Source organism: Aspergillus japonicus, assembly GCF_003184785.1.
Source record: "Aspergillus japonicus CBS 114.51 unplaced genomic scaffold BO86scaffold_46, whole genome shotgun sequence".
Taxonomy (NCBI): domain Eukaryota; kingdom Fungi; phylum Ascomycota; class Eurotiomycetes; order Eurotiales; family Aspergillaceae; genus Aspergillus; species Aspergillus japonicus.
Genome location: NW_020291683.1, coordinates 19,727 through 43,755, shown reverse-complemented (window position 1 = coordinate 43,755; position 24,029 = coordinate 19,727). Strand labels below are relative to the sequence as shown.

Here is a 24,029-nt window from a genome sequence, read left to right as displayed (position 1 = left end):
AGTTCGAGCTATGACGATCGGTCTCCACTGAGTTGTTTCTACTTCAACCCTGCGCTGCGATCTTCAGTCAACATCTCCTTCTACTTGCTCTATATACCTACCAACCTCTCCTCTCCCTTCCAAATCCTCCCCCATAAAACCAGACAACTCAATCCAATGCCAATCGATCCCCCACCAAACCCACCCTCCTCCTCTTCTCCTTCCACCACACCTCAAGAACAACAACAACCACCACCAACAATGCCCCCCGCAACCCCGGCGTCCGCAACCACCGCCGCCACGAAACTGTCCACCGCCATGGCCACCGCCATCCGCAACGCCAGCCCGATCCACTTCGGCCCCTTCCCCGTGACCACGCAGGTCTTCCACCTGACGCGCTACTCCTACGCCCTCGTCAACCTCAAGCCCATCCTGCCGGGCCACGTGCTCGTCTCGCCGCGCCGCGGCGTGCCCCGCGTCGCCGACCTCACCCCGCCCGAAGCCTCCGACCTGTTCCTGACCGTCCGCCGCGTCGCCCGCATGGTCGAGCGCGTGTACGGCGCCTCCAGCCTCAACATCGCCATCCAGGATGGCGTGGACGCCGGCCAGAGCGTGCCGCACGTGCATGCGCATGTGATCCCGAGGAAGAAGCTGGATCTGGAGGCGCGGGGCGGCGTGGATGCGGTTTATGAGTTGTTGGAGGGGGAGGAGGGCGATTTGGGGAGGATCTTGTCGGAGAAGCGGGAGGATGGGCCGGGGGATAGTGTAGCGGTGGAGGGGAAGGGGGAGAATGGAGGCCGAAGGAGGAAGTTTCCCAAGGTGGATGATGAGGATAGACATCCTAGGAGTTTGGAGGAGATGGAGCAAGAGGCGAGGTTTTTGATGAGGGAGATGGAGATGGAGAAGGAGGGGGATGAGTGATTTTTGCGTCGGCTTCGGGGAAGGGGGGCGTTGTATATCCAGTATATACGTGTACAGTGCAGTGCTGCAGATGTAGAGCGCTATGATTGATTCATGCTAGTCTATAACCGTAGGTTCAACGAATCTCTATGTCCGAATCTCATGTTTCCCCATCGTGATCGTGGGTTTCCTAATCAAACGCCCCTCCCAAAAACAACAACGCCGGAGATATGTCATTGCCCCATCATTCCGCTCTCACGCCGACGACGACGACCCGTTAGCAGCAGCGGCCGCCTGCTTCCCAGCCCAGAACGCCTCCCGCTCCTGCATCACCGTCGCCGCCCACTCCTTCACCTCGGGCAACTGGATCCGGCCGGCCACATGGCAGAACTCCGTCAGGTCCACGCCGCTGGCGCGCTCGTACTCGACCATCTGCAGCAGCAGCTCCATCTTGTCGACGTCGTGCACGAACTGCGCCTCCAGCGTCTCGTTGGCCTCGTACTCGTGGAACACGGCCAGGATCTCCTGCCCCGTCGACGCGCCGGTGCCCGGCACCCCGGCCAGCAGCGTGCCGGCGATGTAGTCCATCACGGCCGCCTCGCGCCGCGCCTTCTCCGTCTTGTCGACCTTGTCCACCGGCGTGATGTCCCCCACCAGCGACTCGGCCATGTCGTGGATCAGCGCCATCTTCATGCAGTGCGCCAGGTTCAGCCGCGGCGCCAGCGCCGCCGGCGCTAGCATCGTCATGATCGACATCCGGTACATGTGGTCCGAGATGGATTCGCCCGCGTTAATCCCGAACCGGCGCCAGCCCTCGCGCTTGGTCGTCTTCAGCCGCTCCAGGAGGTGGAAGAACGGGATGGGCGTGCTGGCGTTCTCTTCGGGCGGGTGGGGCAGGGTTGCGAGGACTTGGTTGGAGTTTAATTAGGTGAGTTTGTTTGGAGCGTGGTGATGTTTGCGAGGGGTCTACTTACCGGACTGGGTGGTCCAGAGGGCGTTGGTGGGGGTTTCGGAGCCCATTTTGAGAGCGGGATAGGTGTTTTGCTTGGCGAAGGAAGAGGGTTGGTGGATGTTCTAGGGGTATATGATCACAGCCCAAGAGGAAGGAGGTTGAAGAAGAGGAAGAGGGGAAGAAGAGAAAAGGACTGGAAATCGCAAGATCGAGAAAGGCAGAGAGAGAAACGCAAACGCGGGGAGAAAAAGCGGTGTTTACCTGATTGGGTTTGGCTTCGGATGGTCCACCGATCGGGGAGGAGGAGAGGATGCAGTGCGCTGAGCTGCTGCCGCCATCTTCATCTCAGCATGGATATGCTTCCAGTCCAATCCCTACGGAGCCATCCCCGTCGTGGCAGCAGCAATTGGAGCTCACTCTGATCAGCTGGACAGGTCTGATCGTGGGGTCACTGCCAAGTCCTACCCATCTGCTCGTTTGGGCTCTTTGTTGACTTAAGTTGACGCCTCATATTCCCGGGTTGGCTCCGACGACCTGCTCTCTCTCGCCCCGCCCATCTGCCTCTCCTCCGTCACTCGAGTGACTTTCTCTTCCCTCTACCGTATATCCTGGTACGTTGTCTGTCTTCTGACTCTCTCACGGTCAGCAATTAACATCGCCAGATGTAATTCATCATGCAAGCCCGAACTCCCCGTCCCAAAACCCCGAACTGGTCCCCCCCGCCGCCCCTCGTCGTGTTTGTCCGCAACCTCCGGCTGCTCCAACTGGAGACGCACCGTGACTGGCCCAACATCACCCTCCGCTCGCTGGCCGATACCTCGCAGAACCAGCGCCAGCGCCTCAAGCTCGTCGAATGGGCTCTCTACCAGCTAGTCACCATCTGGGATCCAGACACCGCACGCGATGTACGTCGTCGCTTACCTTTGACATAAACAAACATGCCCGACTGATCAGTGGCCTAGAAACTCCGCCCCTTCTTCCCTCCACTCGAGCCGCTGCAGTCCGTCAATCTGCGCGCCGCCTTGTTCCGCGTGCTATCCGAGTTGAAGAAGCAAGGTGACCTGGGCAGGGAAATAATCCTTCGGAAGTCAATGCTGGATGATTGTAGAGGCGAGAAACTCGACGAGCTCCTTGCCTCATTCTCCACTGTCGTCTTACGGAAAACGCTGGCTGCTTCTTCAGATTCCAGGCTTCAGAATGTGGCTGCCAACCTGTCAATGGCTCAGGGCCTCACCCTCCAGGAGTATCAGCTGATGCTGCCTCTGATTATTGCTCACCGGGCCTCCTTGAACCATATTGACAGCGACTATGATCAAGCGAGAGATGCACAGGCGAGGTTCTCTCAGCTACTGGACCTCAAAGAACGGCAGCTGGATGAGCGTTCGACTGAGCAGCCGCCACCGATTTCTAGTGATGACGTCGACTTCGATGCGTTGGCTGGCGAACTCAGAGCCAACTGGCATGGCCGCGAGCAATGGGTTGATGCGCTGCTTCACTCGGGCGCACAGAGCACTAATGATAGCTTTCTGGATCTGCCCTTTGAGTCTGCCTGGGCAAAAGCGAAGGAGTCGAGCGTCGACGATCTTACCGCGAACACTAGGCCGGATCTGCTGGTCGACCTGGAGTCACGAGTCGTCCGTCAGCGCGCCCGCATGCAGCGCTGGCGTCAATACAGCGTTGATATGCGGAAGCACAATCGCGTAGAGTCGACCAGCTCCCAGAAGACACAGCCTTCGTTGGTGTTTCGTGATCATCAAGCATTGACCGTTGCGAGTATTTCCAGGGCCATCCGAGAGCCGGTGGAAAGGGCTTCCCTGAAGGCCGAAGACCGAACCCTTCTGTTCTCCATGACAGAAGCCATCGCACGCATCAATGGTCGGCCCTCCACACATCGTCGGCATGTCAGCGAATCAAGACAATTGCGCGAATTGCCTGTCATTGTTCCCTCCGCACCGGCAGAGGAAAGCACACCGGTTGAAGAGAGCAACACATTGTCGCCTGTCGACCAAGAGCAACCTGCTCAACCCACCACGACCAAGAAAGAGAACATTCCACCAACACAGACAGAGGACCATCATGGCTCCGCTTTAGACGAGAAACATCCCGAACTCAATACGAACACAAGCAATAGATTTACCCTTGTTGAACGAACCCGCAAATCGATGTCTCTAGTCCCACCACCTACACACATCAAGCCTCGGGAACGATTCCGATCACATCGGCCTCGTCCCTCGTTCCCTGTCAACCAATTCGAGACGCCCCGGAAACAGCCATCTCCCAGCCGGGCCTCCACCCCGCGCGATGAACTGTTCAACGAGGAAGCGGACTACGCCAGTGTGTTCAAGTCCCGGCCGCGCGTCGCGCATAGTCCCATCGCGTCGCCAGCGGTGCATATCAGTCCGATTGGGGACTTCGACCTGGACGCCGATATAGATGTGGACGAGTTCGAGAGAGGGTACCTTGATCAGACGCCGTTGGCCTCCAGACGAAGATTATGATGATGATACGTGATAGACCGTATATGAGCCATGCTTACGTTGATAGTTATACCCATGCCAATATAGTAGAAAACAGACCCATACATCATAATATAATACATGTTTTGCATTTCACATCCCGTCGTTGTGCACCATTCCTCTACATGCTCCGATTAGGGTTTACAATCCACCAACGCCACTGATCAAAAGATACACCGAAAGCGCCTGGGCTGCAAGCAAGCAGGCTATCATTTCCCTCTCGCTCGACCTCGGCCTCTTCCTCTTCCTCTGCCCCCACCACGCGTCCGTCTGCGTGTGGTCGGCGGTTTATACTCGGCAACGAACTTCTCCTCGTCGTCTTCCGAGTCGGGAATCTCGTCCGGAGGAGGGGACAGTTCCTTGTCGGAGCTGGAGGAGCTGAGCGAGATGGCGTCTGCCTGGGATTTCCCGGAGCCAGCGCCAGAGCCAGCGCCGGCGCCAGTCATCTCCTCGTCGCTATCGCTGGGAGCCGTAGCGGGGGTATTGTCGTCGTCATCATCATCGCCAGTATCAGCAGCAACGGCGAGAGGTGGGGTAGCCCGTTGGCGACGTTGATGGACGATGATCAGCTTTTCGTTGTCGTTGTCGTCGTCGTCATCTTCGTCGTTGTTGGCGTCTTCTTGGTCGGGGAGCAGGAAGCCTCCGCCGCGATCTGACGAGTCGTCTTCGCCAGGGAGGAGGAAGCCTCCGCCTCGGTTTGACTCGCTGTCTTCGCCAGGAAGGAGGAAGCCTCCGCCGCGATCTTCCTCATCCTCGCCAGGAAGTAAGAACCCGCCACCATCCCCATTCCCTTCCCCAGCACCAGCCTCAACCCCAGGTGTCCCCCCCGCACTCTCCGCAACCTGTCCCACCACCTGCCTCGTAAACGGATTCCTTTCCTCCCTCTCCCGATCGCCCTCCCCGGCCTCCCCATCCCCACCCCCATACTCCTCCCGCACGCGCTGCGCAATCCTCAACCCAAACAAAAACTTCCGCCAGGTTTGTAAGATCCTGGCCTCAGCCTTGCGGGCCTCCTTCCTCCGCTTCTCCGCCTCCTCAACACGCCACGCATCCTTCACGAGCTCCTCATTCTCCGCCGCGACGACCACCCCCTGAATGACGGGGACCGCCATCTTGGACCCGAACTCGAACCCCGTGACGGCCTCGGCGTAATCGATCCCCAGCTTCTTGCAGATGCGCACCGTGCCCGGCCAGGGGACGTGGCACGCGCCGCGGGGCACCATGCTCGGGACGAAGCAATCGATATTCCCGTAGTCGTTCTTGGGGATGACGCCGTCGACGATGGGCGGGGGGATGATGTATTCGGTCTGGTACTTGGCGTACAGCCCTTGCTTGGGCTTCTGGCCGGTCTCGCGCTCGTACTCGTCCACCTCGCGCTTGCGAAGCAGCGTGACGGCGCGGATGGGCACGTGTTTCAGGGGCGTCTGGCCGGCCATGATCTGCCGGCCTTCCTTGTGCCAGCTCTCGGCGGATTGGCATCGCACGACGTCGGCGCGTCGGTAGACGAGTTCCGTCTTGGCTTTGGGGCCCTTCCCTGCCGTGAAGGTGCGGACGGGTTGCGCGCCTGGCTTGAGGGCCTCTTCGCGCCGGAGGAAGCGTTCCAGCACGACGTCGGGGGAGGCGCGGAGGCTTTGCAGGGTGTCTGGGGTCTCGCCGGTGGCGGTGGCGTTCTTGCGTTCGGGTTGGTTGGGCAGGAGCGTCGTGCTGTTTTCCAGGGCGTCGATGGCGGTCTCGTGCTTGGGGGAGCGTTCGTAGACGCGGAGCACGACGCGCGCCCAGTCGTAGGTGATTGTTGTTGGGGCTGCGGGGCGGCTGCTGCGTTTGCTTTTGTGCTGGGTGGGGATGGTGATCTTCTCGACGGGGATGCGGAAGCCTTTGGTCTTGCCGGGCCAGGTCCGTCGCCGCAGGTACCGGGTCGTGACGTCCTTGGCCGTCTTGTCGGAGGAGTAGGCGATCACGTAGCTGATCACTTGCTTGGCCTTCTCGGCTTTCGCGCCCCGCGGTTCGAAGGCCGCCTGCAGCTCCGGGGTGGTGGCCACGGCGTTGGGGAGGACCAGCGCGTCGACGGGGATGATCTCGTGCGTGATCGGCGAGGCGGCTTCGGTCCAGTAGATCGGGAACGGGAGGTCTTTGTCGTATCCCCTGAGGTTCTTGCTGTTGCTGCGCGATGGCGGTTCGGTTGCGGCGTCGCTGCTGCTGTCGGATTCCAGGCCCATGACTTCGTCCGTATCGGCCGCTGCAGTCGATGCGTCGGTCGCGGGCTCGGTGTCGGCGGGTTTAGTGGACTGCTGCTTGGGGGTGTAGGTCTCGGCTTTGGTCCAGCCAAACCCCAGCGGCTGTAGACTGGCCACCAGGCGGGCTTCGATGCCGAGGGCGCGGAGCAGCGCCGTGAAGAGCTGCGCGCCCAGATCGCGCGAGCCCTGCATGCGCTCGGCCGCCTGGCGGAATTCGTCGAGGTCCGCGATCCGCTCCCCGTGGATGGCGGGGTCGTGCGCGTCGTTCCGGAGCGAGGCGATCTGCGCTTCCAGCTGCGCCATCGGTCGATACCCCTGCTTGCGCAGGCCCGGCGCCGTGATCGTGAACTGCTTCTTCCAGTAGGCGGCCAGGACCTTGAGCAGCGGGATGATCGGGTCCCCGCGACTCAAGTCGGGCTGTCCCGCCTCCAGCCGCTCGGAGCCCTCGGTCCAGTCCCGCTCAGACGGTCGACTTTCTTGGTGCTGCCTGCCCTTTCCTTTCCCCTTGCCCTTGCGGGTGGGCTTCTTCTCCGGCGGTTTTTGGTCGGGCAGCTCCAGCCCCGACGAGACACGCCATTTCTTGACTTCCTGGTGCAGGGCGGGTGGGAGCTTCCGGCGCAGGATCTCGTGGAGCTTGGGGTCGTTGGCCCAGGCGTTGCGCAGGGCGTTGTGGTAGAGCAGGAAGCGCACGTGCAGGCAGTGGGTGGTGATGCGGATCTGGCGCTCGATCTTGGAGGGGGCCTTCTTGCCCTCGACGATGTCGGCCAGGTGGACTTCGTTCTTGTCGAGGGTCAATTCGAGGTCCTGGTGTTGGTGGACGGGGGCGAGGATCGAGGGTGTTAGTGGCGTGGCGGCCCCCCCGGCGCTGGCGCTGGCGGTGCCGGTGCCGGACTCGAACGCATCCTCCCAATCGACCTCCTCGGACTCGCTACTGCTGCTATCTTCGGCGGAGTCATTGGTACTACCTGGATTTGGGGTGTCTTGGAGATCGTCAGGGACGTCGCTTAGTGAGGAGTCGGTGGAGGAGGAGTCGGTGTCATCGTCGAGTACGGCGGCGACGGCGGGCGTCGCATTATGACGTTTGGGCGCGGGCGGATCCTCGTCGGAGACACGCTTGCGCGAGACGAAGGGGGGCATGCACGCAATTGATTGGGTCTACTTGGGAGGATGAATCGGAGGAGAGAAGTGTGTAGTCTATCAGTTGGATTGGAGGGAGGTGAGTGGATGGTAAGGGAAGGGAAGGGAAGGGGTGGTGGTTGTCGTGTTGTGTTGTACAGTACAGTAGATGTGCTGAAGGCGGAACAAAGAGCAACGAGCAGAAACGCTGAGGAAATGAGGAAATGATTTCCCCTCATCGGCTTTCCTCTTTCTCCACTTTCTTCCCCAGATGGTTCTTATCACCTGCGCACCGTCAACCAGTTTATCCCTCACAGTCTCAGAAACTCGATTTACCTCTGTGCTGAAGATTCTACCAACCAAGGCCCATTCACAATGTCTGCTACGATGGAAGCCGTCAAAGTGTTCTTCAGCTCGCCGCGCTTCGCCGTGGCCGGCGCGAGCAACGACCCGGCCAAATTCGGCCATCGCAGTAGGCCTTATCCAATCTTGCTCGATAAGAACCACGAAAACCATAGCTGACGCAGTTAGTTCTGGCGTGGTACTACCACCATTCACTCCCTGTTACGCCCCTCAACCCGCGCGCTGCCTCCATCCAACTGCACTCGACCAGTCTACCGACGGTCGCCTCGGTGCGCGACTTGCCCGCTCCGACCGAGACGTCGCTGTCGGTGGTGACTCCCCCCGCGGTGACTCTCGCTCTCCTTCGCGAAGCATATGCGGTCGGCATCCCAGCTGTCTTCCTGCAGCCTGGCACTTACGACCAGGCGGTGCTGGACTACCTGGAGGGACATTTTGCGGCGGCGGTGGTGGGCGCGGGAGGCCGAGGCTCGGAGGGTTGGTGTGTCCTGGTCGATGGCGAGGATGGCTTGCGCGCTGCGGGGAGAGAGTGGAAGAGTCAGCTGTAGATGAAGGACGAATTAAATGAGACCATTTTTACTTCCTCGACTTCTTGTAATGTGTTATGTGAATGAGAGAGGATTCGAGAAGCCATGAAGAAAGTAGAGAAGCAACGATAAAGAAGAGGTTGGTTGGGGTGTAAACGGAAAAATGAGGTATTGTTGGGGGGTGACTTTCTTTCACCTCCGTTTCCCCGTTCTTTTTTCCTTCCCATCTTCTTCTCTTCTTTCTTGCTCTTCCTCTTCCTCCTCACTTCCTCCCTCTCACTTTTCCATCTCCCCCCCCCCCCCCCCCCCCCCCCCCCCCCCCCCCCCCCTTTTCCCCCCCCCCCCCCCCCCCCCCGTCAACTCCACCCACTTGCATCAACATCCCCCCTCCTCCCCAACTCCTTTTGTTTTGTTGTTTTGTTTTTATCACTCAGATTCATTCTTCTATATGGTTCATCTCGATCGGCACATCCTCTACAAGTGATTGCTGCACCAGAAGGATGCCCACCGGTTCGATCACTCTGGATTCGCCCATTCCTCCTCATCTCGATCTGGCCGGGGCGCCTTCGCAGCTCTTCCAAGTCCCTCCCTCGCCGTCAGCCTCATCGGCGCTGTATCGCTCTATCGCCATCCCGCCTCGCAAACGGGCTCGTCCCAACCTCGACCAACGCTCTTCTTGGCTGCAAATCGATGGCGCCTCTAGCCCTACCGTTCCGTCACTGATCAGCCCCGACGACCTCCTACACAGCGCCGATGGTATCGTCGACCTCGACTATCGACCCAGCCGGTATCGCGAGCCGGCCCATCCATTCCCTCTCGATGCCAGCGTCGACTCTCTCAGCGAGGCCGGCGGTCTTCGTCGCAAACGCAGTCGTCGGGACCCTTCCCTGATCGCTGCCTCGCCCACCGGCCCGGATGAAAAGGGTATTCCTCCGAACGTCACACCGGACCCATCCGATGCCGCACCCGTCCGCTGGAGCAAGGCTGTTCTGGGCGTGGTCGGCAAGGTCTGGGATTTCTGCTGGTCCGGAGCGTTTCGGGGGTTCTACGCCGGCGGCGGCCGCGGATACAACATGAGCAGCGAGGAGGATGCTCTCTCGCCGTCGTTCCCATCCCCGGCCAGCGAGAAAGAATCCCTGCCGGCCACTCCCACCGCCCATTTCCGTCAGCGTCAGCGTCAGCGGGGACCATCCACCCCTCTCCCCGGCGAGTATCCCGACGAGGACGATCTACAGCGCAGCTGGGTGATGGTTTCCGCCGGCAAGTCGTCCAGCCCGTCGTCCTCGCTCGCCACCAATCGCAGCACCACTCCCAGGCGGGCTCCCCGCCGCACTACGACCGCCGCCCATCACGCCTCACGTCGGGGACGACCCCAAAACAAGCGGGTGCTGAAGTCGCATGCGCCGTCCCTGCCGAGTCAACCCTACTTCTCCTCGCCGGCCATGCCGCGTGAGAGTCCGGTGTCCGTGGACACGCAGCGCCACATGGCGGAAATGCGACGCATGGAGCGCGAGGGGAACGCCAGCATGCGGAGGATGGAGAAGAAGCTCGAGGCGCTGATCCGCGAGGGTACCCAGGCGCTGGCTACCCGTGTGGAGGTAACCGACTTGGACATGGAAGATTGAAGGCCTTCCTTATTGGATGACCCAAACTGATACCCTTCCTTTTTTTTGTTGTTACTTGGACTCTTGTTTTTGTTGTTATACGACCTCGTCACGCTCATTACGATTCGACACGACAGCGATGAAATTCGGTTGATGATTGCATGATTAAAACGAGTGCTTCTTTTGTTGACACCAGAGGTCAGGCTCGAAGCACTGATTCCGTGTGTGTGATACGGCCTACTCTTCCGAGAACGATATTCTTATTCCCAGTCCCACGAATAGTTTCCCTAAAACAAACCTTACGAATGACATGTCTACTTTGACTTTGATGCTCGCACTTTGAATAATGAAGATTCATTGACTCATCGCCACACCATACCTTACCCGGTAATCCCCCGTCCTTTCTCCAGACATACCGCCACCAACCAACCATATAACCCGATCAATATAATCCCACCATCTATTGCCCCAATGCCGAATTCAACGGCGAAGAAATCTGGATACTCTTCAACACCCCGTCCAGCCCGCCCATGCCTTCGATCATGCTGAACAGATCCGACCCGTCCATGCGGGGAGCCTTGCTCGTGGTCTAGTAGTTGCGGCAGCGTGGTGTTAGTAGTTGTATCTCCGACTGTATCTGCAGGGGTGGAGTAAAACGTATAGAACAGTGCTAGTGCTGATAGGAGTGGGTGGGTGTTTGTGGGGGGGGAAAACGCACGGGAATCGGCATCGCCACGCCCATGGCGACGAGGACGGAGGTGACGACCGCAATGGAGAATCTCATTTTTTTTTCGGGAGGGAAAGGCTGGTGGTTGATGTTAGTTCTTGTTTTTTTTTGGTTGGTTTTTGGGGTGGAGAGGGTAGGGAAGGAGTGGTGGTGTACTGTACCTGTTAGATTTGGGTTGGATTTGTCGGTGGTGGTGGTGGTGGTGGTGGTGGTTGTTGTTGGATGGCGGTTGCTCACGGGAAAGAGAGAGAGAAGAGAGGGAGGGAGGGCTACGAGGGTGAGGTGTACAGTACATATGTATGCTACGGTGCTGGTGCTCGTGCTGGGTGTGGTATGTTTCGGAGTGTCGATCCCTCGAGGGTATCGCGTTGAGGGCGTGTGGAAGGGGTGGTGGTGGTGGAAGAAGGGATGATATGATGATTGGGGCGTGTCTTAACATTCTTGGGGAAGGGGGTTGTGGTTGGACTTGATGTTTTTCATGGTTTTTTTTTTTTTTTCTTTTTCAATGCATAAGTGGTAGTTGGTTGATGAGGGGCGCCTGAGACATCTTATTTGTTTTATTTTGTTTCGTTCTGAATGATCCGGTTGATATGTTCTATGTCCATGAGGGTGTTGTGCTGAGAGATGTGGAAGTACAAGACGGACGAGCAGACACACAGCCAGACAGGCTGGAATGCTGGCTTCGCGAGGGTGGCATGTGGCTTGCTTTCATGCTGGAACAAGCTTTGCTTGGTTAATGATAATTGATAATTGATAAGACAGGAAAGGGTGCAAGCGCTGGCTGTTTTGCAGGGGCAGAGGCATGGAAGGTTGCGTGGTGGCTGCAATGCACTGCAGTGCCGTGCAGTGCAGTGGAAGCAAACTTACATGTACAGTGCTTGCTGTCGTGTACTGCAGTATGATCCATGCCGGGGTCTGTGCTTTTCATGTCCTCGATGATTGTCTTCAGCGATTTGAGGGGTGGACTCCTTTGTTATCTGGAGGATGTGCCAGTTCCTAGTATTTTACATTTTGGAGGAGAAGAGGAATAAATAGGTTGAGTACTGTACTGTACAGTGCTTCCATCCGAAGAAGCTATCAGTCAAAGGGAGGACCCAGTTTCGCACGGAATAGGTCGGAGCTGCGAAAGCCTTGAAAGTGACGCTGACTATAATGCCGATGTTGGTTCCAGCGCCTTTTATCGCCCAAAGTAGATCGGATTCGTTTCCCGGGCGGATAGCACCAGCAGGCCTGTGTTTGGTTGGCACATCGCCTATGCAGAGGACTTGGCTTGAGTCAACGCTGACAAGTACAGCGCCAACAATGGCATCGCATGCAAGCCCGCATAGCCGAGCCAGGTGCCCGATGCCGCCTTGCAGCCACAGTCCCGCTCCTACACTCGGTCGTGACCCCAAGGGCACCGTCAAGCCCACCTCCATAGTCTTCTTGATGAGATCGCTTGTCTTGCAGCCCGCTCCAGCGACTACCACAGACCCAGAATCAGAATTCGAATCTCCAGTGCCAGCCTCAACCGGGACAATATGTACTCCGTGACATTCGATCATGTCGACTGAGACAATGTGGGGCCGCATACAGTGGCCACTGTGACCCCCGCCAATGACTGTCAAACCAGACCCATGCTTCAGGGCCCATCTAACGCAATGCTGAACATGTTGGATGTTCCGCGGTATAACGATCAAGGGAGAATGATTGAGGCGGGCCACTCGATCCTTCAATGGCTCGTTCTACATGGGCACGTGTCTTGTCAGCTTACCAAACGAGTTCGCATGCTCTCGGAAGACCGTAATACTTGTGGGCAAGTCGAACAACAGATAATCGGAGTCCTTTTTCTCGCACCGGCCCATGCCGCGGCAGAATCTCTTCCACCTGTTCCCGGGGTTGGACAGTGTGCTTCAATGCGCAAGACGATCCAGCACTTTATCGTCATCTACCACGCGAAAAGTTCGGGGAGGAAGAGAAACTGTTTTGTGGCACACTAATCCGGTCACATACATAGGCAGTGTACCGTCATGGATCATCACCACCATCCCACCCTCGGGTCGCTTCACGAGCATTTTCAATGTCCATTGCATGGACGCAAATCGAAGCACGGAGTGTGTCTCATGAGAGAATAAGATGACGTCAAACTTCTCCTTGCTATCATATGCAACTGGCCTGGTACCACTCAATGTAGGGAAAGCCATGTCAAGGGGGATTCGACGGATGTTCGGCGGGCTTTCGAGGCAAGGTAGAGGAGTGCCCGTCTCAGATGTGGAGTGAAGCCATTCTTCTAACCTTGTAGCATACCTATCATCCGGTTCAATTGCGGTGTATCTCCAGACCTTGCGTCTCAGACGGGGGGAGAGATAATGAAGGATGCTCTTCGGGCCGGGTCTCATTTCCAGCACCGAGACATGATCACGCGAGTCGAAAAGGGGGTTCAGCAGCGAATTCAGGTGAGCTGTAATAAGGTACTGATCTGTTGGTGATTCCGTGTTCAAGGTCACAGATGCAGCCCTCTTCTCTGTGTCTACCGCTAGCTGATCTGCCGATGATGCTGCTGCAATGAGCGAACGGGAAAGACTTTCATTGAAATATTTGAGGTCAGCCATAGCAACGTGGCTCCGTGCCTCTGGGAACGGGATGCTTAGGTTTGAGTCCCACGATCAAATCCAAATATTTGTCTGCGTGTACAGAGAGCCTGCAGCAGTGGATGTGTATCGGTGTGGCCGACTTCTGAGAGAAGCTGCTGCTGACAGCTGGAGGACAGCGGAATCAGGTTGAGGGGTTAGGATAGAATATATGATGAATAGTGTTGAAGAATATAATCTATGAAGAAGGTTCAAGAGGGTTGAAGAGAGAAGAGGAGGAGAAAAAGCTAGAGGGAGAGAAGCAGGATGGTTGTTGTTTTTGGAGGCGAGTGAATGAAGAGCAAACGGCGCGCGGGGCTGGGAGGCTGCCTATCGTTCCATGATCCCAAGTCATACTATTCACCCACAGCGAATACTGTTATTCTACTGTGTTACTTGGCTAGAGGACTCTCACATTTCGGCAACTCTGCAATGTGTTTGTCCCAAATAGGCAATGGGAGTGTAAGAAGCGGCTCAACTCCTGTTTGGTGAGGCTAAACAGGCACCAGGCACTCTGGTCGGGCTGCGATACTCTACTGACACAGAAATAAATCGAGTATTAGAATCGTGAGCTTGGTAATGGACTGCCCGATTGGTATACGGGGGATTATAAGGAAATTGGCTGGCCCACCGCGAGGAGGAAACTGATATCGACCTATCTCACGCGGTCGATTTTCCCGATCACCTTGATACCCGGATCTGGGCCGGCCTTCACTTCTTTTGACCCGCATTTCCTACCAAAGGAGCAGATATGGCACTTATTCCCTGCTTGGGGGATGGTTAGGACTTTTGCAGGTCTGTGACAAATATGAATGACTCTGGCAACTTGGGTCTAGCTAGGGTTATCGTTCGACTTGCTTGAGACATGGGTCTGTATCCGAGTCCCTCCCACAAGGGCCCAGGTATGCAGGCTGAGCTGTCTAAAGGATGCGACTATGGCGCTCATCCTGTGAAGCAGAGAGTGGGTCTTGCTGATAAAGGTGTCAGTGGATATCCAACGCAGAATGGTGGCTGCGCTAGCTGCAACAGACGCCTTGAGTGATGGTACTCAAGGTGTAAGGTGTAATAGGTCAATAGCCCACCCCTTGGTCCGCTCACACTACCATACCAGTGGGAGAGGAACTCAGACTTCAGTGGCGTTGATATACACTGTCTAACAAAAATATGGATGGGCCGATATCGAGATTGATATTGATACAACAATGTAACCTCAACTCACCTCACCTCACCACCACCACCCACTTCTTTAATGACTCAACACCTACACATCCACCTCCTGTACAGTACACCACCTTCCACCCGACCACTCCAAGAAGCACCATCAGATAAGATCCATCCGGCCATCCCACATGGCACCACCCCACACCCAAGGCTAGTCTCTCCGCGTCCCAACCAACACGTCCAAGGAGCGGAGCCCAGCCCTAAAAGTGGCTTTTCGTGATCAGTTGACATCTCGCCCAGCGCCGACGCTCTGATTGGCCCCCGTCACATCCGACCCCTGTCGACGCGTCCCGGACTCTGCTCAGTGGTGGAATAGCCCTAAATGCGGCTTTTCGTGATCGGTTGACATCTCGACGGAGGGGGCGCTGTCATTGGCTAGAGGGGGGTTTGTGCCCCTGGCGACGCGTAGAGAGTAACACGGTCCCTGCGGTTCAGCCTTAAAGGTGGAGTTTCGTGATTGCTTTTACATCTCGGTGGCTGGTGGGTGTCTGGGTTGGGGATTGGGGTTGTTGTGGGTAGATGTTCGTGGTGGTTTCCGCCTGCCTGGGTATTGACTCATATCAGCAGATTCTCTTTTATTCCCATCACTGGTTGAATGAGCGCGGAAGGAGTCGAGGATAGCCTACAGCATTTGTCAGACAAGTTCTCACTTATGATGAAATCACTAAAAAAGGCAATCCGCACGAAGCGAAACCCTCGATATGAAGGGGACAGCCCGCCACCGAGACCAACAATCAAATCATATTCAGCTCATACATCATACTACGTAAATCATACTCTACGAGACCAGCACCCAAGGTCCGAGCTTCACCGGCCACACCAGGCTATACTATACAGCGACATGCTCAATAAATCGCCCTCGACCTGCTTCACTCTCGGTTCGGATGCTAGCGGCCTCGCCCTGCTCCCGAGACTGCACCTGGTCCACCGCCACGAAAGCCGTCTCGCTCTTTTGGGAGCTGCTATCGTACCCGCGCCAGGTCTTGTGGCCTGCAGTCGGAGATCTGGTCTGCCGTAGCTGCAGGGCTGTCAGCAAAGGATTGCCCGGATGATAGGCGGAGTGGCTGTAGAGATGCTGGTTCTGGGAGGTGACGAAGAGCTGGCGGAATGAGGCGACGCAGGAGATCATAATTGCTGACAGATGGTCAGTTACTTGTGAGCTCCGGGGACAGGCACCCACAGACACGACGGAGAGACCTACCGGTGCCCATCTCGATGAAGCTCCACATCCACAGCCAGGTCATATCCATGTTGTGGTCGAGGGCGTGGTTGGTGACGACGCGGATGATGGCCACGGCCACGATGACCATGCTCGCGGCGAAAATGCCGAGGAGGATCAGTTTCTTCGTGAGGGAGATCCGCACATTCCAGACGATGAGGATGGGGATAGAGAGGACTGTGTCTGTTAGCGGATTGAGAAAGGAGGTATAGCGATATTGGTAGGTCTACTCACTGAGAAGATCGGTGATCACGTCCCCGGCGCAGTTGGCCCAGAAGGTCCCATTCTGCCAGCGGATGTGGTAGGGCTTGCTGCATTGCTCTTGTCTCCAATATTAGATAAGCTGAGTTGGATGAGGTCAGCATCAATCTCACCGAAGATAAACTCCACGCCTCCAAGACTACATTGGTAGTCAATGTCCCCAACCGAGATCACCCAGACTGCCAGGGTGATGACGGAGACCACCCACCACCATCTGCGATGGGTGTGGATTTTGGATCCCAGCTTGTAGAAGAACGTCAGGAAAGAGAACTTGACACACCAGAGCGTGGTGTAGAAGAGGAACATGAATGGGGCTTCGAATCGCATCAACGCGTTCAAGCGCGGCACGACACCCGGCGTCAAAGGCGTTTTGCCGGCGCTGAGGGCATACAGCTCGTAGAGTACCGGGGATTCGATCCGCCAGACGATGCCGGTGATGACAGAGAGTACCCAGGCAAGAAGCACGAAGAAGTCATCGAGGAAGAGTCGTCGGAAGGTCTTCAGGCGGATGATGATGCGAGCGACAACGAAGACTGTCGATGATGCAGTGAAGGTCCAGAGGACTCCCTAGCGATGCTGTCAGATGTATGAGTTTCGAGGCTCGCAAGAAGAATACGAACCGTAAAGACGGGCCTCGATACTTTGGCATCCTGCAGGCCTGTAAGTATGAATGCAGTTGACATGATGATCTTGGAAGCGGTGCTGGTATGGCAAGAGACACACACACATGGCTTGGAGTCTGAAAGGTACGGGGCAAAGCAGCTTAATATCGACAAACAAATATCACCTCCAACTCATGATTCCTGGTCCTGGCAGGAGTCTCTACAACTTGAATCATGGTGAACCCCGCCGTCTTATGTGGGGGCGATGCAGCCGGTGCGACATTATCACACACGAGGGCTGTGCTTCGCGCGGAAGGTGGTGTGCCGTCGTAGGTACGTCCTGAGACAAAGTCTCAATGGTAAGCAATGTGTCGGGCCAAAGCCAAGGCTCATGATATCCTAATCCGGTATATAGGAAGTGCATGATGTTGTTTGATCGACGGATGTTGGCTGCAGAACTGGATGAGATGCCAATTGGAGGCATGGATCAGGTGACGGCGGAACCCCCCCGCGGCTAAGCCCCAGGCACCAAGGCTTAGCATCTCACAGGATCCAGCCTTATCCGCAACTTATCCATCCAACATCTACCCAATTCAATATCATTCATGGCGTGTCTCGTCAGCAATCGTTTTTTCTTAGAGGGATTCACCATGAAAGGTTTAGCGAGAATCACCACGCAGCTCACAAAGATGAGATTTCTCCCACGAGACAGACCCAAGGCAGAGACAAAGAGACCTTCAGGAGTATACAACAGCTCTCTCCGTCATAATGTCTTACTTGCTGTTTGACAAAAGATAGGTATGACCATAGACCAACCATGGTGTCAGGTATAAATCTCCCTTTGTTTGCCAGAGGTTCTACGTCCAACACCTCCTGCATATCTTGAAATCTTCTCACATCCAACCCCAGCAATCATATGGAACCATCCAAGCACGCAGCCAACGAGCAGAGGATTCCTCCTATCGAGCCCAGCGACACAGAAGCATTATCCAGCGTTGCATCCCAGCGATCTGCTCCACCGACACCACACTCAGTGTTCGAGACAGCAGCGACGCCAAGCTCTGACACTTCTTCTCTAGCAAGTACACCACCTCCCAAACCGGAGACTCCTATACCAGCCTTCGACCCGGAAGACTGGAGCGCCCCAATCGCCCACACCTACGCCGGCTGCACCGTCCTCAGCTTCCCAGACGACATGCACACCCTCAACGTCCAGGGCGCGCGATTCCTCATCCACATCTACACCTGCCCCGTCGGCGACCTCGACTGGGACAAAGCCATCGCCAATCTGCTGCAGTGGTGTAGTTTCGAGCAGCACCGCCAAGATCCCCTCTGGCCCCAAGAACAAGCACAACCCGCCTCCCCCCCGCCGATCCACGGCCTGATCCAATGCCCCCCATTCATCCAGATCTTCACCTCCCTCCACCCCTCCACCTTCCCCACCGTCCCCGCCAAGCTTACAACCACAGGCAAATTCGTCCGCTACCAACCCGCCCTGAAATCACTGTTCCACGTCCCGCACGACCTCCGTCGCGTCCCGGAGCTTTATCAACGCATCATCCAGCTCGAGGAGCCCGACTTCTCCCTGGCAGATGATATCCCAAACCTCTCGTGGATGTTCGCCGAGCAGTACGCGCACAAGAAGTGGCGGTGGTATCTGAACCGGCGGGCCGTGTGGGAGGCGACGAGGCCGCGGCTGTCGGAGGAGCAGATGGAGATTTGGTGAGGTGAGAGAGGGGTCCTGTACTGTACTTTCATGTAGGTTGGTGCTGCTGCCGATGTTGTTGGCCTAAGGTGGTTAGCTCCTTATCATAATCTAATACCTAATATCAAATATAATCAATCCATGGCTAGGGCGATGAGATCCATTCGCTCTTGAGTCCGTGTGCAGTTCTTCACGTGTTTATGGATGCATAAAATTATTTGAATTTAATCTATAATCTGTAGTGATCCTAAATTATCATCATGTCTTTCGTTAGCAAGTAAAGACTTTGTCCATATACGCTTGTGCTGCATGTAAGCATAAGCATAAATAATGCATGCATGCATGCATGCATGTACTGTACAGCACAGTAAGGTATTGCACAGCCCGTAGGCTTTTGTCAGATGGTCCAGTCGGACCGGCGGCTGCTCCAAGAATAGATGTGCGGGCCGGAATGTAATAACATCATGGAGATGAAGTCAGTGCTGGAACACTAGGTCAGCACTAATGAGCTTCGCCCAGTAATGTTGGGGGTTTTATGCAGTACTTGCTTCGCAGCAACATGCCGGGGTATGTCCCTGCCAAGGAAAGGGAGACGTTTCATCTCGTTGTTGGCTGTCATCCAGCCACACCCATCATCATCATCAAACAACACAGAGAAACGGAAAGGGACAGGCGAGTTATAAACTGGGATCAAGTTTGCTTATTGTATGCACACAACAGGCTCCATATCTAAACTGGAATATGTACAGTACATGCAGAGCAGCGCCCCCCACGCTTCAACAATTACCCCGTACCTGTCTGAAAATTATCGCTATGCTAACTAGAGAGTAAAAAGCCGCACTCATGTCATCCGGGGCTGGAACTTGGGGTTTGTCCGAATCCTCTCCCCGTACTTTAGCAGGAACAGAGAGGTCGGCGCAAATGCGACGGCGATGAACGCCAGCACGCTGTTGCCCCAGCCCAGGCCGAGCTTGTCATACAGCGGACCCCCGCCCAGCGGGATCGTCGCCCCGAAGATCGAGCGCAGCGCGAGCTCCGCAGACACCGCGCTGGCGGCATACAGCGTGTACGAGTCGATCAGATACACCTGCGTTACCAGATGGACGTAGTAGATTCCCGCGCCCACGAAGAAGGTCCCCACAATCGGGACCATGTAGTGCAGTCGGTACTCGGCGGTCCAGCCGTACCAAAAGAGCCCGATCGGGACCAGACAGCATCCCAGCACGAGGGGCGGGAGGCGGTCTTCGGGCTTCATCTTTCCGTGGATCTTCTCCTGCTTCTTGAGATAGCGGTCGGAGTAATATCCGACCGTCACCTGTCCGAAGCAGAAGCCCAGCCCCAGTCCCATGTAGGCGAGTCCGGCTTCGCCGGGGCCGAAGCCGTAGACGTTTTCGAACACATCGGTGAACGTCGTGAAGAGAATGTACATGTAGCTGTAGGTGACGGAGCTGTACAATGTCACGATCAACACGATAGGCGACAGCACGAGGAATTTGATCGGCCGTGTCAATGAGACCCAGAGAAGCTGTCCAGCAGTCTTGTCGGTGTCGTACTTCGTCTTGTAAGAACGGCCAGTTTCTTTGTGTAGCTTCATTGCCTTTCGCTGCAGAATTGTAGGAGCATATGTCTCGCGAAGTAGGATCAGTGAGGCAATCGCGATGACCGCACCCTGTGCTTGTTAGATACAGCTTGTGGGTCCGAATCAAGTTGACTCACCAAGATGACTTCCAACCAAATTGTCCATCTCCACCCAATATTTTGAACCATGTAGCCACCATATATAGGGCCAGTCACCATTCCCTATAGCAATAGTTAGGTTTCAGGCATAAGTTGTTGTTAGAGTGGTTGCGTACCATAAGTGGTCCCACTGTCCATATCGTCATCGCTGTTCCGCGTTTCTCCATCGGCATCATGTCGGCAACGAACCCTCCGCCGACAGTCACCGGCACTGAACTTGCGACTCCCATGATCAGACGCGACACGATCAGCATGGGCATATTCACACTAGCGGCGCAGACTGCAGCTGCCACGGTGAAAAGTACGTTTGCCGTGTGTGTCATAGGCAACCTCCCGCTCATCTCAGTAATGGGCGTCAGAATGATGGGGCCAATTGCAGCCCCCATGACATAGATCGTAGTCAAGAGGGACTGAATCGAGGAGCTGGTGATGTGAAACTCTTTCAGGACATCTGGCACACCGGGCGAAAATACTGTGGATACCATCGAGCTGGGAAGCGAGTCAGTCGTATTTGTCCATGGGCTTCATGACAGGGTAGAGACTTACACGTTGAAACTGCTCGCGGAGATCAATCCTATGATGACCCATTTCCGCCAACTTGCCCAATTCATAGGATTCTGAGGGTCATTGGGCCCATCCCAATAAACAAAGTCTTCACCCCCATCTTGAGAACAATCGCTGCTATCAACCGAGTAGATCGCCTCGGTTTCCACGTGAATGGCCTGCTTTTCACCGAAAATCGTGTCGGCGCTCTCAAGGCTCGACTCCAGCTTCAAAGCATGAGAGTACTCGAGGTTGTTTGGAGGGTCCCCCGGCATGATGGCCACAGACAATTGAAGAAAGTTCGAAGAGAAAGATGCTGTGCGGAATGACCCCAGCCATGTCTCAATGAATACAAGCAAGGTAATAAATGATCTGATAGAAGGCTGAGAGCGCACAATGCTCCAGACTGGTTGAAGCAGATCGGTGGGTAATCTCCTCGTTTGGAGGAGGCAACGCGCGTCCACACAGCGGATCTCCCTGGTATGTGGCCCTTGCTGTGCAGTTGACTGGTTTTCTGGGGCTCCCCTCGGTTCCCTCTGACTTCCCCAGTCGCCGAACCTGCCCCGGCTGGCCCGTTGTTTCTTGACACGGTGGTGGGTACATGTGAATGGGATACTACTAGTGTCTTTCCACTACAAGAGCTGTATGACGACGGTTGTAAGGCCCTTGCATGATCACTCGTTCCATGCGTGTTATCGGGCAGGCTCACTCATTAGCTTTGGGCTTCCGCTCCACTCGCAGCGAGCCCCTGGGTAGCACACTGCGGTTGGCTCCACCGATCTGCAGGGCTCTGACTGAGCTCGTGGTCCCCTTTTTTCGCTATGGCAAAGCTAAATGTTAGGACTCAATCATAATAGCAGACCTTAAGATCTGACTCCAAGTATTCTGGGGATATGTTTGTCTGTTGACGTGGCCACCCGCCATGTCTGACCACAGGAATGCGAATGGATCCCAATTGTATAGGTGAAACCTGGCGATAATCGGAGATTGGAAGCCCTTACGGATGTCAAAGATCGAAGCTTGACGTGGTAGGTGCTTCGACATAGCACAGAGTGCCGTGGCCGGTGTCTAGAGAGTTGATGAACGCCATGAACCCTTGGTCCATCTCAGCAAGCGGCAAAGTTCATTTTGGAGCACGGAGTAGCAGTATTCCGAACCCTACGAAACCCGAATATACGATGAGACGTCTCGATAGCCCTATGCAAGCCTAATAAATTTGTTGTAGCAGTTGACGCCAACATTCCATACCAGGCGTACATGGTGAGCTGAGTGGTGTGCAGGTGCGAATTGCAGATCAGGGAATCAGGAGTGGCAATCCTAACTATGAATTGAGTTAACTCCCGACTCAGGAAATGCTTGGTAGTACCGCACGGGCAGTATCCATCATCGCCAAGCCAATTACCCAACACTACTGGACGGCGACCGGGAGATCCTCCCGGGGGCAACGTACCGACTGTCACTGACGGTCGCACCAGCAGCAACTTGGACACTTTCGATTTGACTAAACAGGTGGTATGATGTATGTTTTTTTCTCACTTTTTCTTTCTGGCGAGAACTTCGACATAATTCTAGCGCTTGAGGTCTCACCGCATCGAAGACTGCTCACAATCATGGCAGGTATAACGGGTGAGCGTGATCTCCGAGATCCACCAGTCCGCCAATATATGGACCCGATCTGCAGCCGGATCTGCAACTAAAAGGAGCTTCATCCCCGAGAGGTTGAGCTTAACGGGTGAGGTCGGGTTGCCGGAGCCAGGGACACTGTTCTGAACCGAGGGGGAAAGGCAAGGTTCTCGAAGGCCTGGCTGCATGGGTGTATCCACCGAGGCAATGGTCTCGCTCCCTGGGCTGGCTCAGTGGCGGACGCGTGGCGGCTAATTTAACGGGCTGGCGGAGGTGAGAAGCTTATTTCGAAGCTCTGGTGTCTCAAATTTGGGGCGCCCTGTTATTGTCCAACCCAGTCCTTCGATAGCAATAGTTGAGGGGGTTTTGAAAAAATTGCTCATACAAAATGGAGTTGTTTGATGTGGAGATGTGTCAGTGTGGATTGTGATCTCTTCTGCCTGAGGTCGAGAGACTCGAGACCGGTGTAATGTGACGTGACTTGATTGGAGTCGGAATCCATGACATATCCACAAGACACAGTAATCATTGGAGATGGTCAATTGAGTCGATGAGAGGCGATATCCTGGTGTTGTTGTACTCCGTAGTGGGTGGTGATGTGGTGTTGCTGAATTGACGGCGGAAGTGGCGCCGCAGTCAGTGACTTCAACGGAGCCCCGTGACCTCCCTTAATCGACATCAACATGTCAAAATATTGCGCGCTACATGTGTTCTTTACGCCAGAAAATATGTAATGCGGGATTGCCTGGATATCTAAGTTAAGAACATATCGATTTCATATGCCTCAGACAATGTCGTCCGCTTCATCTTGCTTGTGTAGGGTCTCGATTCATGAAGCTCCTATAACATTTTGAAACCGTTTGCTATTCAGTTATCTATCTCTATGTTAACTGCTCCATTGGATTGACGCCAAGAAAGCCAGTGCTCAGGTCTTCCAACGCAGGGACAGCCATTGGAGTCCTTGCCGTGACGGATCGCATGCAGCTTTCTGACAGAAAGCGGGTGACAACATATGGCTTGAATACTCGGAGCCATCTTCCTCTTGGTGCTGGCAACCTGCCTTAGAATCATGCAACCTCTAAAGTTCAGGCGGCGCACATAACAACTTTAGGAAGGGCAGGATCCACAAATCGACATTATTCAAATGTCTTTCAGCATTGATAGTCATGTCATCAAAGAACAAAGTTGCTGGCCAGGCCCATCTTGGAGCTTCAAACAAAGAAACGGCTGTTCTTTCACAAGGTCATTCACAGCCTTCTTCACTCGCCCCTGTTTCAGCATATGTGAAAGACAATGGCCATTGTTGAAAGGAGATATGTCCCGACCCACAGCATCATGTTCAAGCTACCAGCAGTCTTCAAAGAACATCTGAGAAGCAGTGAGAACCAAAGCTGCCAGTAAACAAAGGGGACAATGAAGCAATCCTTCTGTGAACAGTGTGCCAGAGAACTGAAAGACGCAGATGTCGTCTGCTGAGTTCTTCGCTGGAGGATTCCCTATATCTTTTCTTGAGCTCGCTATCCCTAGAACTTCCCTATTCCTTCAGAGGACCCAGAGCTACTTATAGCGAGCATCTACAGGATCGTAAGCCAGT

At 55.4% G+C, this 24,029-nt stretch overlaps 11 protein-coding genes across 11 annotated transcripts; 5 read left to right on the top strand and 6 right to left on the bottom strand.

The window, feature by feature from the left end:
• Nucleotides 1-297: 297 nt before the first annotated feature.
• Nucleotides 298-900, top strand: BO86DRAFT_318511 (HIT family protein; the record flags this gene model as incomplete). The annotated part of the gene is made up of 2 exons (XM_025668214.1): nucleotides 298-710; nucleotides 783-900. The coding sequence occupies 2 exons, from the start codon at nucleotides 298-300 to the stop codon at nucleotides 898-900; spliced, it is 531 nt and encodes a 176-aa protein (XP_025525252.1).
• Nucleotides 901-974: 74 nt separating this feature from the next.
• BO86DRAFT_391066 (HD domain-containing protein) lies at nucleotides 975-2,022 on the bottom strand. Its single transcript, XM_025672523.1, has one exon. The coding sequence runs from the start codon at nucleotides 1,618-1,620 to the stop codon at nucleotides 1,135-1,137; it is 486 nt and encodes a 161-aa protein (XP_025525251.1). The 5' UTR covers nucleotides 1,621-2,022; the 3' UTR covers nucleotides 975-1,134.
• BO86DRAFT_153096 (uncharacterized protein) lies at nucleotides 1,738-2,354 on the top strand. The gene has a single exon (XM_025666331.1). The coding sequence runs from the start codon at nucleotides 1,831-1,833 to the stop codon at nucleotides 2,251-2,253; it is 423 nt and encodes a 140-aa protein (XP_025525250.1). The 5' UTR covers nucleotides 1,738-1,830; the 3' UTR covers nucleotides 2,254-2,354.
• Nucleotides 2,209-4,405, top strand: BO86DRAFT_391065 (uncharacterized protein). The gene is made up of 3 exons (XM_025672522.1): nucleotides 2,209-2,442; nucleotides 2,494-2,736; nucleotides 2,794-4,405. Exons 2-3 carry the CDS (start codon nucleotides 2,506-2,508, stop codon nucleotides 4,327-4,329), a joined length of 1,767 nt encoding a protein of 588 aa, XP_025525249.1. The 5' UTR covers nucleotides 2,209-2,442; nucleotides 2,494-2,505; the 3' UTR covers nucleotides 4,330-4,405.
• A 38-nt stretch (nucleotides 4,406-4,443) lies between these two features.
• On the bottom strand, nucleotides 4,444-7,895 carry BO86DRAFT_153098 (Rad4 family protein). The gene has a single exon (XM_025666332.1). It carries the CDS (start codon nucleotides 7,716-7,718, stop codon nucleotides 4,557-4,559), a length of 3,162 nt encoding a protein of 1,053 aa, XP_025525248.1. The 5' UTR covers nucleotides 7,719-7,895; the 3' UTR covers nucleotides 4,444-4,556.
• A 189-nt stretch (nucleotides 7,896-8,084) lies between these two features.
• BO86DRAFT_318608 (CoA-binding protein) lies at nucleotides 8,085-10,209 on the top strand (the record flags this gene model as incomplete). Its single annotated transcript, XM_025668220.1, has 3 exons — nucleotides 8,085-8,169; nucleotides 8,229-8,538; nucleotides 9,084-10,209. 3 exons carry the CDS (start codon nucleotides 8,085-8,087, stop codon nucleotides 10,207-10,209), a joined length of 1,521 nt encoding a protein of 506 aa, XP_025525247.1.
• Nucleotides 10,210-10,648: 439 nt separating this feature from the next.
• On the bottom strand, nucleotides 10,649-10,972 carry BO86DRAFT_401863 (uncharacterized protein; the record flags this gene model as incomplete). Its single annotated transcript, XM_025673805.1, has 2 exons — nucleotides 10,649-10,777; nucleotides 10,907-10,972. 2 exons carry the CDS (start codon nucleotides 10,970-10,972, stop codon nucleotides 10,649-10,651), a joined length of 195 nt encoding a protein of 64 aa, XP_025525246.1.
• A 947-nt stretch (nucleotides 10,973-11,919) lies between these two features.
• On the bottom strand, nucleotides 11,920-12,528 carry BO86DRAFT_318678 (FAD-binding domain-containing protein; the record flags this gene model as incomplete). The annotated part of the gene is made up of 1 exon (XM_025668222.1): nucleotides 11,920-12,528. A coding segment is annotated over one exon (609 nt), but the record flags the coding sequence as incomplete, so codon positions are not given.
• A 2,963-nt stretch (nucleotides 12,529-15,491) lies between these two features.
• BO86DRAFT_343401 (uncharacterized protein) lies at nucleotides 15,492-17,024 on the bottom strand. The gene is made up of 5 exons (XM_025669147.1): nucleotides 16,846-17,024; nucleotides 16,339-16,792; nucleotides 16,199-16,285; nucleotides 15,947-16,141; nucleotides 15,492-15,879 (listed from the first exon to the last, which is right to left on the bottom strand). Exons 1-5 carry the CDS (start codon nucleotides 16,906-16,908, stop codon nucleotides 15,575-15,577), a joined length of 1,104 nt encoding a protein of 367 aa, XP_025525244.1. The 5' UTR covers nucleotides 16,909-17,024; the 3' UTR covers nucleotides 15,492-15,574.
• A 390-nt stretch (nucleotides 17,025-17,414) lies between these two features.
• On the top strand, nucleotides 17,415-18,648 carry BO86DRAFT_153013 (uncharacterized protein). Its single transcript, XM_025666330.1, has 2 exons — nucleotides 17,415-17,654; nucleotides 17,737-18,648. The coding sequence occupies exon 2, from the start codon at nucleotides 17,744-17,746 to the stop codon at nucleotides 18,551-18,553; it is 810 nt and encodes a 269-aa protein (XP_025525243.1). The 5' UTR covers nucleotides 17,415-17,654; nucleotides 17,737-17,743; the 3' UTR covers nucleotides 18,554-18,648.
• A 725-nt stretch (nucleotides 18,649-19,373) lies between these two features.
• BO86DRAFT_436075 (MFS transporter) lies at nucleotides 19,374-21,087 on the bottom strand (the record flags this gene model as incomplete). Its single annotated transcript, XM_025675994.1, has 4 exons — nucleotides 19,374-20,201; nucleotides 20,249-20,332; nucleotides 20,386-20,758; nucleotides 20,816-21,087. 4 exons carry the CDS (start codon nucleotides 21,085-21,087, stop codon nucleotides 19,374-19,376), a joined length of 1,557 nt encoding a protein of 518 aa, XP_025525242.1.
• Nucleotides 21,088-24,029: the final 2,942 nt, after the last annotated feature.